We start from the raw sequence: 13934 nt of genomic DNA, 5'->3' as shown, positions 1-13934 counted from the left end.
TCTGCCTTTTAGTGAAAATATCATCCCCAACTTGATGAATTTATCATATTCCCATGATGAAAGTTACAGATATCCTTGTAACGTTGTTACAAGAGATCTGAACTGTGAACTTTTGTGAATCCAGCATTATCCATTGTTATTCACTATCCTCTCTCTGTGTGCCCAGACATCATGTATATATAGTGTAGGATGACATTTTGTGCAAAACAATTCTATAAGCAGAAATGTCCCATGGTGCTTTCTTCAGTAGACTTAGTACTATAATTGTAAGAGTGTGCTAGACGTAATTATATAGGCTAACGGCGGTAGAAACTAACAGTTTTTGTCCACTCGTCCTTATAATGACAACATATAACAAAAAAAAACAAAATGGCAAATTTCTACTAGTCCTCATGATACCTTAACTATTGGGCAGTTTGGCAAGGACTATACGACTAGTGCCAATTTCGAACCTTGGGCTAATTAGTTTGTTCAAAAACGGCTATAAGAAAACATTGCCTGGGGAATATAGGTGTGTACTGTGCATTATATACTCACTGAGAACACTCCTCCTCATCCTCATCCATCCCCCTGTATCACAGCCCTCCGAGTACAATCCAACACTTCCGTCATCATCTAACTACACACAAACTCCTTTTCCACTCCTACCAAGTCCTGTGTCTGTCTACAGGACTTACATCTGGCCAGGGCTGCCTGTCACATACCTCTCCCCTCAGGCTCGCCTGACACACAGACCCCCAGTCTGAGAGGGTGCGGGACCTGTACAGGCTGGAACAATGCAACGGAGGCGGTATCCCCCTCCCATCCACTCCCCCCTCCTCACCACACACGGTTTCTGTGTATACGCATGTGTTATACAATTCCTCATCACCGCTACACCTCCTGTACACAGCATTGCTGACACAATAACACCAATGCTTTTAAAACCAGTCAAACTTTAAACTCAACAAATGCCAAAGGCATCACTATAAATAAACATGTCTCCATAACCTGGAAATGAATGTGAGGCAAAGTTTGATAAAAGTGATGATCATAAAACCCTGATTACATTCCTCCCGTGCAACAGACATATAATACCTTGTGGGCCATTACTGAACATGTTGAACATAACTCAAATTTCTCAAACAAATTGGGGGCACGGGTGGCCCATTCGTCTAAGGCGCTGCAGTTCGTTGTGCAGAGTTGCTTCCCTTGGGTACGCCAAAAGCCTATAATCGTAAGCTTGAATCCCGGTTCGCCCTGATTATGTTTCTAGGTTTGTCAGCACTGACCCGTGCTCATGGATTTGACCAATGTGGTAAATGTCTGAGACCTACATCACTTCAGGTTTCATGCCATATTAATCTGCTATGTGGTGATATAACTGGAATACCGTTTAAAGCATCATTTAAACCCAACTCACTCACTCACTCTCTCTTACTTGGTTGATGCATGTCATTGTATCCCAAATGCGTGGATCGATGCTCATGATGTCACTCACTGGATTGTCTGGTCCAGACTTGATATTTACAGACCACTGTAATATTGCTTAGTGCGACGTTAAACAACAAACAAACAAATAGAACCATAAACATACCAGGGCCTTGTTTCACATTTAGAGCGATCACAGTGCTAAGGTGATTGTAACCCTCATACTTCAGCATAGGCTTATGACCGTTGTAGCGCAAAGCATAAAACTTAAGGGGGTCCCAATTATTAAGAATGGATGATGTCGATGATCCAAGGTTAAAAATACTATAGCAACAAATCTCATTGGCCCTTGTTTCTAACAGCCTACCATGAATACAGCACATTTCTGTAAGGACACAACGGCATGGCAATACAGACAAGAGGTTTGTAAATACCAAAAGCAATGGAGTTTGGGCGAGATAACCTTGTGACCTGCAGGAACTACATGACCAACACAGGCATGTGATATTTCCGTCTCAAGTCGGAATTCCGGCTTTTGTGAGGATCTAATCCTGCGCCATGACTGTGGAATATATATTTTTAAACAATATTTTTTTCTAAATCCTTGGCAAGTCCAGGTCAAACTAAACCATGTCTAATAAGTTTTGTTGATTCTTTTGGAAAAAAAATAAATGATAAAATATCTTGAAGAAATGCTTTCATAGACTAAGTGTTAGTCTAGTGATGGTCGTGATGATGACAGTGACAAGCAATTGTGATGATGACAGTGACAGGCAATTGTGATGACGACAGTGTCAGGCAATCGTGATGACAGTGACAAGCAATTGTGATGATGACAGTGACAGGCAATCATGATGATGACTGTGTCAGGCAATCGTGATGACAGTGACAGGCAATTGTGATGATGACAGTGACAGTCAATCGTGATGATGACAGGCAGTCATGATGATGACAGTGTCAGGCAATTGTGATGATGACAGTGAAAGACAATTGTGATGATGACAGTGACAGGCAATCGTGATGATGACAGTGACAGGCAATCCAAAGAAGTATAATGATTATGATGACTTTAGAACAAGTGTATCTAGTATTTAAGCAGAGCTCCAGATAAGCTGTGTATCTGCGTGAAATACGCATCAGAAATGCAGAAATACACAGTAAAATATAATCCAAGCGTATCAAATACGCAACGAACATTACAGATACGCTACAAAAATAAAACTTGTGCGTATCATCAAAATATTGTGAAGTAACCCTGCGTATTCGATTAGCAAATGAGCAACTTATTTTGAAATTATAAGTTGGCATTCCGTCAACCTTGCCAAACTCCACGATGACAGTCAGATCATGATCATTTGCCATCACACTTTCTTGTGGAAGTATCGTGGTATTTTTGAGTCCTATAAAGCTCTCGAACCCACACGACACCAGTTTGCAGGGACTAGATGAATAGTGTTTTTAAATATTTAACTTAAATACCCACATGTGTAAAAACTAGTGGGTAACAGAAATTTGAATACGCAGATAGAATTACTGATACCCATTGATTTTAAAATGCACGGGTAAAATACCCACATCACCAAAAGCTTATCTGGAGCTCTGTTTAAGCATAAATGTTTGTAAGTTACACTGTGTCAATCACAATTAATTTGTCTCTTGAATCACTGATATCCCATTTGTTAACCTTCCACTATTTCAATGACTGGATATCTACCTCCCTCCCTCTTTCCCTGTTTATCAATGATCGTACTCTGGCATATAACCAAATACCTCATGCAAGATGAAAACACCATCACGTGAGACTTAATAGTCCCATTGTGTCTGTCAACCTGGGCAATGTTTCAGAAACCTGTTACAACATTATTGTGGTGGAAGACGGGGTCTTTCACTGCAGGGCCATTCAACACTATATACATGTATAATGAATCAGTGTGTACTTTCCCCATGAACACATCAGAGACGCCAGGGAGGTGCACTGAGGAATATAGATGATGCTGGCTCCACTAGAAGGCCATTGCAGCACTACTGGATCATTGATGACTCCCTTCTCACAGCCAGAACAAACAAACAAACACTCCTTAAACTGAATGAGAGCCATTACAAGGCACTAGAAGGCTGGGGGACATAGTCTGTTGCCATCACTGAATCAACTCAGGGCTGGAGTCCCATACCACATCTACAATAGATATACAAACAATCTGTACAGTCACAGACATTGCTTCAAAGCAGACAATCTGCAGTTTCATTGACATTGCTTCAAAACAGAGAATTTGGAGTCACACAAGCATTGCTTCAAAGCAGACAATCTGCAGTCTCACTGACATTGCTTCAGAGCAGACAATCTGCAGTCTCATTGACATTGCTTCAGAGCAGACAATCTGCAGTCTCACTGACATTGCTTCAGAGCAGACAATCTGCAGTCTCACTGACATGGCTTCAGAGCAGACAATCTGCAGTCTCACTGACATTGCTTCATAGCAGACAATCTGCAGTTTCATTGACATTGCTTCAAAACAGAGAATTTGGAGTCACACAAGCATTGCTTCAAAGCAGACAATCTGCAGTCTCACTGACATTGCTTCAAAGCAGACAATCTGCAGTCTCACTGACATTGCTTCAGAGCAGACAATCTGCAGTCTCATTGACATTGCTTCAGAGCAGACAATCTGCAGTCTCACTGACATTGCTTCAGAGCAGACAATCTGCAGTCTCACTGACATTGCTTCATAGCAGACAATCTGCAGTTTCATTGACATTGCTTCAAAACAGAGAATTTGGAGTCACACAAGCATTGCTTCAAAGCAGACAATCTGCAGTCTCACTGACATTGCTTCAGAGCAGACAATCTGGAGTCTCATTGACATTGCTTCAGAGCAGACAATCTGCAGTCTCACTGACATTGCTTCAGAGCAGACAATCTGCAGTCTCACTGACATTGCTTCAGAGCAGACAATCTGCAGTCTCATTGACATTGCTTCAGAGCAGACAATCTGCAGTCTCACTGACATTGCTTCAGAGCAGACAATCTGCAGTCTCACTGACATTGCTTCAGAGCAGACAATCTGCAGTCACACTGACATTGCTTCAAAGCAGACAATCTGCAGTCTCACTGACATTGCTTCAGAGCAGACAATCTGCAGTCTCACTGACATTGCTTCAGAGCAGACAATCTGCAGTCTCACTGACATTGCTTCAAAGCAGACAATCTGCAGTCTCACTGACATTGCTTCAGAGCAGACAATCTGCAGTATAACTAACATTGCTCCAAAGCAGACAATATGCAGCCTAACTGACAATGTTACAAAACACACAATCTGCAGTCTCACAGACTTTGCTTCAAAGCAGACATATTGCAGTCTCACAATCATTGCTTCACGTTAGACAATCTGCAGCCTCTCACCGACATTGATTCAACATAAACAATCTGCAGTCTCATTGATATGGATTAAAGATGTGGGTGAAAGGTGACTTAAAAGTATGCAAATCCAGCCATTCCTGGATAAAATTGTTGTCTAATTAATGTGAAAAAGCAAATTTTCATAAAATTATGGTTATTGTTATACACATATTCAGCAATATTCCAGTCATATCAAAGGTGAAGTCAATAAATGATTTCACAGTCCTCAGAAAAGGTCTACAGATTTGAGAAACTCATTTGAAAGATAAGAAATCCCTCCTAACATTTTACAAACGTTGACAATATTTGAAGACAATCAATATTTAGGTGATTTCATATTCCTGTCTGTCATGAAGGCAATAAAGATACTGCTGCACTGCAGATGACCTTATTTCTATTCCCTGTACAATTCAGAACAATATTACCATTATCAGAAACACAGAAGAAACGTTTCGTGTTGAAGCAATATTCAAAATTAAAATTCTCTGGCCACTTTTTCTGAATGAATATCCCAATGAATGTCACATGCAAAGTTTGCCCATGTTATTCCATGGCCACACACACAGCCAAAAATTCAGGGAGTGAGTAGGGTTTTACACCTCATTCAGCAATATTCAAGGGGATACCCAGTGGTAGATTTAACAATAAATTTGTATGTAGCCAGCAGGGCTTGATCCTTTTAAAACTTACTGGCCCTTCTACAAACTAACTGGCCTACACTTAAGTGGTAGAGGCCGAGAAGTGGCCGAACCTGGGGTCACTTAGCCATCTTAAGCACCGGGGCTCAGAAAATTGTAGAACTCCTCACCCCTGAATCGCATTTTCCTGCACTCTGAGATTAAACCTTGGCTTCCATTTGCCTCATTTCATGGTGATTTATAAGCAAATAAAGTAGTTGTTGTACACAATATTGCAAAATGGTGGCTGATTGTCATTCTGCTCAGATGATTCGATTAAAAAATAAAACAGACACGGAGAAGGGATGATTCGAACTCCTGAGAGTTTCTAGGGTTTTGGTCCTGACCCACAGGACATGTGGTGTTCAGAGTATTTTGGTTTCACCCAGCACACAGTAGGATGTGACTGTTAACCTTCTAATGCCTCACATAGATCAGGGGTTGTAAATTCACCAGGGAGCTGAGAATGAATATCGAGTGCACCCTGATCCATTGACTGGGGTGATAATGCACTTTGTGCAAGCATTAGGATGTGTATTTGGTGCATTATTATTATTATAATTATTATTATTATTTATAGATTAAATAAAAAAATGCAGGAAAGAGGGTTTGGGTGATCCTGGCACAGTCAGGCTGGTTAGGCTCAGGGCCCTTGCCCCCTCTACACGCAGCCCACCTAGAACATTTCGGAGAATGTGAAGACTCCCCAACACTGCAGCCTTCTGCATTACCCAGATTGTCAAAACGGCTGTATTCCTAATAGAACACCCGGGTACTCTCCCAATGTCAGTCAACAGATTGGGAGGTACCAAACCTAAGGCACCGAGAACAATGGGGAGTCGGACAACTTCGTACATGGGATGCAAGCATATTTGCTATGATTTTCCTGAATCTTGTCAATCACATTAGCGTCAAACGGGACAGAAAATTCAATGATATAAATGATTTCATTGGATTTATCAAAAAGGACAAGATCAGGTTTGGTGGCCTGGATATATCTGAGACTGCATACCAGCCTTTTCCAAAGAATTTTATATTTATCATTTTCCATGACGCCCTCTACATATTCCGTGTCGTACCATGGGTATTATTATTGTTGTTGTTGTTGTTATTATTATTATCATCTAGTTGATGGGAGTTTGCTTTAACATCTAGTTGATGGGAGTTTGTTTTTACAAAGGTTCACTGTATACCATTGGAATTGCAAATCCTGGGGTATATCCCCATTACCATGTTCGTTCTGTACAGACATGGGCATCCCAATGGAACATCAAACAAACAAAAAAGATCACAGCGTACTGTTATTTTTAGAATTCCTGCTAATTCCCCAACCTCAAGTTCTGCTAGTAGCATCTTCAAAACAAACATTACATCACTATGTGTACTTTGCACTCCTTATAAATCATGACCCACTAGAAACTGTGTAGAAGCTTCACGAAGCGGCGGCATGGCAGAGAAAGACATCTTTAGATGGAGTTGCCTCTTTCAATTAAAACAAGATAAGGGTATCTAACACAAGCACCAGACTTATCACTGATTTACTGACAAAACACAACTGATGTCAAATAGAAGCACACCAATACATGAAATAAACGATGCCTTGAAACAGCTGCATCAGTGAATGCGTAATTCCCTAAGTACACAGTTTAAACTGCTGTTGCTGCGATTAAACTGAAAGCAGAGCATTTGATCAGCAATACAGGAGAGTGTGACTGCAGGAATAGTTTACGTGTGTAGTGAGAATAAACAAGCAGGTAAGCCGAGCCACGTACATGCAGCAGGAGACGGCCAACTACCCAGCATCATCACAGCTGAGACGAAGCTGCTGAGGAGAATCACTCACATCACAAAAACAAGGCACACTAATCACTGTAGTGCTTCCAGGTCCCAGTTTGGAGTCCTGCAAGCGACAGGTAGACACAGTATTCACGAGGAGACCTTACCCAGCTACTGCAAGCGACAGGTAGACACAGTATTCATGAGGAGACCTTACCCAGCTACTGCAAGCGACAGGTAGACACAGTATTCACGAGGAGACCTTACCCAGCTACTGAAAGTGACAGGTAGACACAGTATTCATGAGGAGACCTTACCCAGCTACTGCAAGTGACAGGTAGACACAGTATTCACGAGGAGACCTTACCCAGCTACTGCAAGCGACAGGTAGACACAGTATTCACGAGGAGACCTTACCCAGCTACTGCAAGCGACAGGTAGACACAGTATTCACGAGGAGACCTTACCCAGCTACTGCAAGCAACAGGTAGACACAGTATTCATGAGGAGACCTTACCCAGCTACTGCAAGCGACAGGTAGACACAGTATTCACGAGGAGACCTTACCCAGCTACTGCAAGTGACAGGTAGACACAGTATTCACGAGGAGACCTTACCCAGCTACTGCAAGTGACAGGTAGGCACAGTATCCCGAGCAGACCTTACCCAGCTACTGCAAATGACAGGTAGGCACAGTATCCCGAGCAGACCTTACCCAGCTACTGCAAGCGACAGGTAGGCACAGTATTCACGAGGAGACCTTACCCAGCTACTGCAAGCGACAGGTAGACACAGTATTCACGAGGAGACCTTACCCAGCTACTGCAAGCGACAGGTAGACACAGTATTCACGAGGAGACCTTACCCAGCTACTGCAAGCGACAGGTAGACACAGTATTCATGAGGAGACCTTACCCAGCTACTGTAAGTCACAGGTAGACAAAGTACTCACAAGGAGACCGTACCCAGCTACTGCAAGTAACAGGGGTAGACACAGTATTCACGAGGAGACCCTAAGCCAGCTTCTGCAAGCGACAGGTAGGCACAGTATTCATGAGGAGACCGTACCCAGCTACTGTAAGTCACTGGGGTAGACACAGTATTCACGAGGAGACCCTAAGCCAGCTACTGCAAGTGACAGGTAGACACAGTACTGACAAGGAGACACTAGCCAGCTACTACAAGTGACATGGGTAGACACAGTATTCACAAGGAGACCCTAGCCAGCTACTGCAAGTGACAGGTAGACACAGTACTGACAAGGAGACCCTCGCCAGCTACTGTAAGTGACATCGGTCGACACAGTATTCACAAGGAGACCCTAGCCAGCTACTGTAAGTGACAGGTAGACACAGTATTCATGAGGAGACCCTCACCAGCTACTGCAAGTGACAGGTAGACACAGTATCCCGAGCAGACCTTAGCCAGCTACTGCAAGTAACATCGGTCGACACAGTATTCACAAGGAGACCCTAGCCAGCTACTGTAAGTGACAGGTAGACACAGTATTCACAGGAGACCCTAGCCAGCTACTGTAAGTAACATGGATTGACACAATATTCACCAGGAGACACTTCTTAGCTACTGGCCAGGGTTCACACACATAAAGAAGTTTGAGCCCCGGGTAAGCTGCTCTACTTATTGGCGTAGTCTCTGTTGCCTCCAATCCACCAGTGTCAAATAGATTTAAAGCAGCAATAGATCTTCAACCTTTATGGATTTATACCCTGTTCACAACACTTGGCTTTTAGACATTCCAAGTTTAGAGTAAGGAAGCTGTCTCTTTGAGAGATGCACTTCCAATGGCAGAAGGAGGGCTACGCTTCAGTTCACTTAATTGGTCTCATAACTGCTCCACCAAGTTCTTAGCAGAATGTGGTTAATATTAAAGAAAAACGTGGAGAATTCATGCCTGTTGTAATTCCAGAGTTTATTAGCTGGCTGTTATGGCTGTCAGCTTCTCAGTGACGAGGGAGGCAGGTGGAATGAGCCAATGGTATTTATCAGAAGAACAATTTCACCTCTCCCCTTGTATTAACAGGCCAACAAATTAATTATGAGCGAATTCTTTGACTTGTCATACAGCATGAATAGCATTAATCTTTGATACGTAGCTTTGATAACGATTTCTCAAACATTTCATTCATTATCTGATGAATTCAGAAAAAGCCTGTCAGTTGGAACGGAAGCCATTACCATTGCCATTGTAAAATGATGATATGTATGCCATCCATACTCTTTGACATGCAAGATTTATGATCATTTCAGAGACAGTGCTGTAGTGTGGTATATGATCAGCATGACATCAGACATATTCCAACTGTGGTCATAGAAGCTCAAGGGAAGGAACATATGTCCTGTGGACTAGCATTTAGTCCCAGAAATAAAGTTATCCTTCTAAAAGATATATATCTACAAAATAAAAAATGAAAAAATCTAAAAGGAGCCCAGAACAATGTTAAATTTGAGGCAATCTAGACTTGCCAGATCAAACTAGACTTGAGTTGGATTCATTTCATAATAATTAAATTTTTGTTGTGTTCATGGAAATTCCTGCATTCTGATTAGCTGAATTGGTCACGTGTTATTGCATTCATTTCCCAATGAATGTAAAGAATTAAGCCACGCCCACCGCGGCGCACTACTTTTATAACTGCGGAATGTCGGGGAATCCCAATATTACAGTCGAGGGAATTCCCTTTCTGCTCACGTGTATCGTCATGCACAGGACATTTAGCGACTTTCATGCATATTCATTGTCCAACTACCCTTTGAAACCAAAGGCTCGCTCGCCTGTTTTTTCCCCGCTCGCCTCGGTTCAACTTTCATGTCTTCGGGTTTTATTTCTAACTAGCATTTCTCCAACTGTGTTTTACCGTAATCAGGGAAGTAATGTTTGAATCACGCAGTAAATGACCATGTTATTTTAAACAGCCGCCTTCTCTCGGACATATTTCTTCCGGTTCATCACAGTCTGAGTGCTGCAGTTCTTTTGGCCTCTTGCCTTAATTGACAGGTCCAATGAACATTGTTTTAATCCCACTCTCCGTTGATTGGCTACTGACTGTGTAGGCGTGTCAAGTTATGTGCATAAATTAAACAATCACCTGATTCATGTCACGCCACTGTATGTATTCCTACACCTGGAATGTTTATCAATGTCGTCATTTTTGTCTGTTTTGATATATGCAACTGTTTTGGGTTAAACTATTGTAGAAAAAACATGTTTTACGTTGTCGAATTTAATTATAAGCATTGACTGTTTATTTTTTTCGGTTCATTGAGGTATGAATCGAAAAACCGATGTGCAAACTTTTGTAAGAATCCGCGTCAATCCTTAAATGTATTCTCTAGGGTCTGGGAAACAGTCAACATGTCCTGGGCCCCCTAGTACAAAGCGATCTTAGCGCTAAGCATGCTAAGATGATCTTAACTCCCATACTTTAACATAGGCTTACAATAGTCTTAGCGCTAAGATCGTTTTGTGCAAGTGGGCCCTGGTACAATATAGAAGGTAAAAATTCTCCATTGTAGCATGAGATAGGACACAATTTGATGGGTAAATAAAAAAAATTTAAAAAATTTAATCTTGCAATTTTTATTTAAAATTTCATTTGCCATTCAGCTGTTTGGATTGGCCAGTTGTTGGAAAAATAATGCTTATAATGTTTAATGGCAGTTTATGATTTGGTGATGTTTTTAAATCTTTGTATCACAGCAGTATGAATAGTTTAATTTGAGATGAATACTTCCATAATGCTGGCTGCCCTACAATGTCCTTGGCTGACATACTGCTACATGTGTAACACTGCTTACATCATTGGTATGTTTTATATTGCTCATAGTATAAACTTGTAGAGTAGGACATCACACATGAACATGTAACATGCTTCACTACTCTGTAGCGTTTCAGAAACCTGTTACACATATACAGTGTTGAAACACAGGATCATTTATTTCAGCGCTATCTAACACGATATTCATGTATAATAAATCAGTGAGAACACCTTCAACAACCTGTACACAATTCCCCTGAACGGCGCCAGAGGAAACCTGCATTAAAACATAACCATTTCCATTGATAGGACAAATCTGCACAAGAAGGACTAGAAACTGCTGCCTTAAAAATTACATCAATATTTTCAAACATTTAATCTTGAAATGGACATTAATGGCCAATTTTCTCTTATTTTCATTCTGTGTGTGTCTGAATATGGTTGTGATTCATAACTGAAATTTCATGATGTTGCAGAACGCTATAAAAAATCTTAATGCAAAGAACCTTCTTGATACACACTTAAAAAAACGGCCTCTCACAACCACTCAAAGAGCGGGTAAATTGGTCATTTACAGGCACATCAACATTGGTCATTTACAAGCATATCTACAGTGGGTAAATCGGTTATTTACAGGCACATCACCAGTGGGTAAATTGGTCATTTACAGGCACATCAACATTGGTCACTTACAAGCACATCTACAGTGGGTAAATCGGTTATTTACAGGCACATCACCAGTGGGTAAATTGGTCATTTACAGGCACATCACCAGTGGGTAAATCGGTTATTTACAGGCACATCACCAGTGGGTAAATTGGTCATTTACAGGCACATCACCAGTGGGTAAATCGGTCATTTACAGGCACATCTACAGTGGGTAAATCAGTCATTTACAGGCACATCACCAGTGGGTAAATCGGTCATTTTATAGGCACATCAACATTGGTCACTTACAAGCACATCAACAGTGGATAAATCGGTTACTTACAGCCACATCACAAGTGGGTAAATTGGTCATTTACAGCCACATCAACAGTGGGTAAATCAGTCATTTACAGGCACATCACCAGTGGGTAAATCGGTCATTTTATAGGCACATCAACATTGGTCACTTACAAGCACATCAACAGTGGATAAATCGGTTACTTACAGCCACATCACAAGTGGGTAAATTGGTCATTTACAGCCACATCAACAGTGGGTAAATCGATCATTTACAGGCACATGAACGGTTGTAAATTGGTCATTTACAAGCACATCAAGGGCAGGAAATTTGCAATAACAGAGCACATTAACACTTGGTAAGTTCAGCTGTGAAGATTTGGGTTAGAATAGGTCTTCAGCAACCCATGTTTGCTGAAAAAGGTGACTATGCAAATAACAGGATCAGTAGGTCAGGCTTGCTGCCTCGATTGCTGCATGTTATCATATCCAAATTGGGTGGATGGAATCTCATGATGTCAATCACTGGATGGTCTGGTCCAGACTCGATTATTTACAGACCGCCATCATATAGGTGGAATATTGCTGAATGTGTCGTTAAAAAACAAATAAACAAACAAACAGTTGGTAAACTGTTATTTTACAACTTTTCTGACAATAGGCAGCTGCTCATAAGAACACGTACACTACAGTGGGTAAAGTGATCATTACAAGCACATCAACAGAATCATGGCAGTTTAACATTACATGATGTATTTATATGCAGCCAAAACAACCTTTGAAATGTCACCATTGTTATGTCAGTGCTATTATTAGAGTGGGCAATATGAGACTGGGGCTGATCTGGGGAAGCCAGACTCATAATAAACTGACATTTCAGACTAGCCAGGCCCACGAGGAAATATAACAATTATCTTCAGCCGCAGCATTTGAAGATATGCTGTAGTTTGTATAGGACACTGAACAATCCATATAATTTCAAAAATAGGTGCTTCAACGCCCATTAGGTGAAGGGCAACTGGGAGATATCAAAGTCTCACAGGCAACTCTTAACACCATTAACTGAAACATTAATATTATCCTGCATTGGAAAACATGTTAGTGTTGTAACTATTGTATGAGAACAAGGGCGGCAAGGCAGATCTAGTGGCCATGCTATAATCAGGATATTCCCTCTGCTGCCATTGCGATACTGCGACTCAGGTGGTTCGTTCCGTGATCAGCATTACTGACCGGCAACAATATCTGCCGACACAGTTATAACAGAGCGCCTCGCCACACCACACAACACCCTGTTCAGACGACCACATCCCTAGACATTGAGCAAACCAGCCACGGTCTTAATGCAATCAACACATGCCAGCTTTGAAATATTGGTCTTGTGGAATTTTTCAAAATTATTGATTTTTATGTGAACGCTGATTTGCTGCCATTATTTGAGCAGTTTATAGGCACTAGACATGGTTCTAAGTTAGGCGATTACGTAGGTCCACGTGGCTTGGGGGTCAAGTTGAACATGCTCCCTTGATGGCAACAGACGGAGGTCGGCTGGTACAGAAAGGGACAGATGTTGATAATCCATTCCTTTGATTACCACATTGTCATAGCATTGCCTCTAACCATTATAGCCGAACAATTGCAGTGACATCAGAATGTCAACTGGTACGAGTCAAACAATCCACTTCCCTATTCTCAAACACAGGTACTTATTATTACCCTATCAGCAATTTCAATCAAGATTTCCATCTGTTGGTGGTAATATAACCAGAATATGATGTTCCACATGATGGGAGGTCTTCAGGTCCTTGAGATTGCTTCTGTAGTAACAGAATCAGTGACCCCTTAAATGTTTTACTATTAACAACAGTTGGGTTATTAGGATTTTCATGCTTAATTTTGAGGTATGCGAAATGGGCTTTAACGTCTTATCTGCATGTGGCTGCTTGTACTAGT

At 41.4% G+C, this 13934-nt stretch overlaps 1 protein-coding gene across 9 annotated transcripts in view; it reads right to left on the bottom strand.

The window, feature by feature from the left end:
• Positions 1–13934, bottom strand: part of LOC124123075 (serine/threonine-protein phosphatase 4 regulatory subunit 4-like) — a 113131-nt gene that overhangs the window by 67104 nt on the left and 32093 nt on the right. Inside the window, exon 1 of one of the 9 annotated variants that reach the window (XM_046486400.2) lies at positions 538–817. The exons of the other annotated variants lie outside the window; for them this stretch is intronic. Within the exon in view, the coding sequence (XP_046342356.2) occupies positions 538–566 (29 nt within the window). The 5' untranslated portion in view covers positions 567–817. Of the gene's footprint in view, positions 1–537; positions 818–13934 lie in introns of those variants that run through there. 9 annotated transcript variants of the gene reach the window in all.

The sequence above is a fragment of the Haliotis rufescens genome, unplaced genomic scaffold (genome assembly GCF_023055435.1).
Source record: "Haliotis rufescens isolate VD_foot unplaced genomic scaffold, xgHalRufe1.0.p SCAF_3, whole genome shotgun sequence".
Lineage (NCBI taxonomy): Eukaryota > Metazoa > Mollusca > Gastropoda > Lepetellida > Haliotidae > Haliotis > Haliotis rufescens.
Note: the sequence above shows the minus strand (reverse complement) of the source record. Positions and strands in the feature narration are given on the sequence as shown.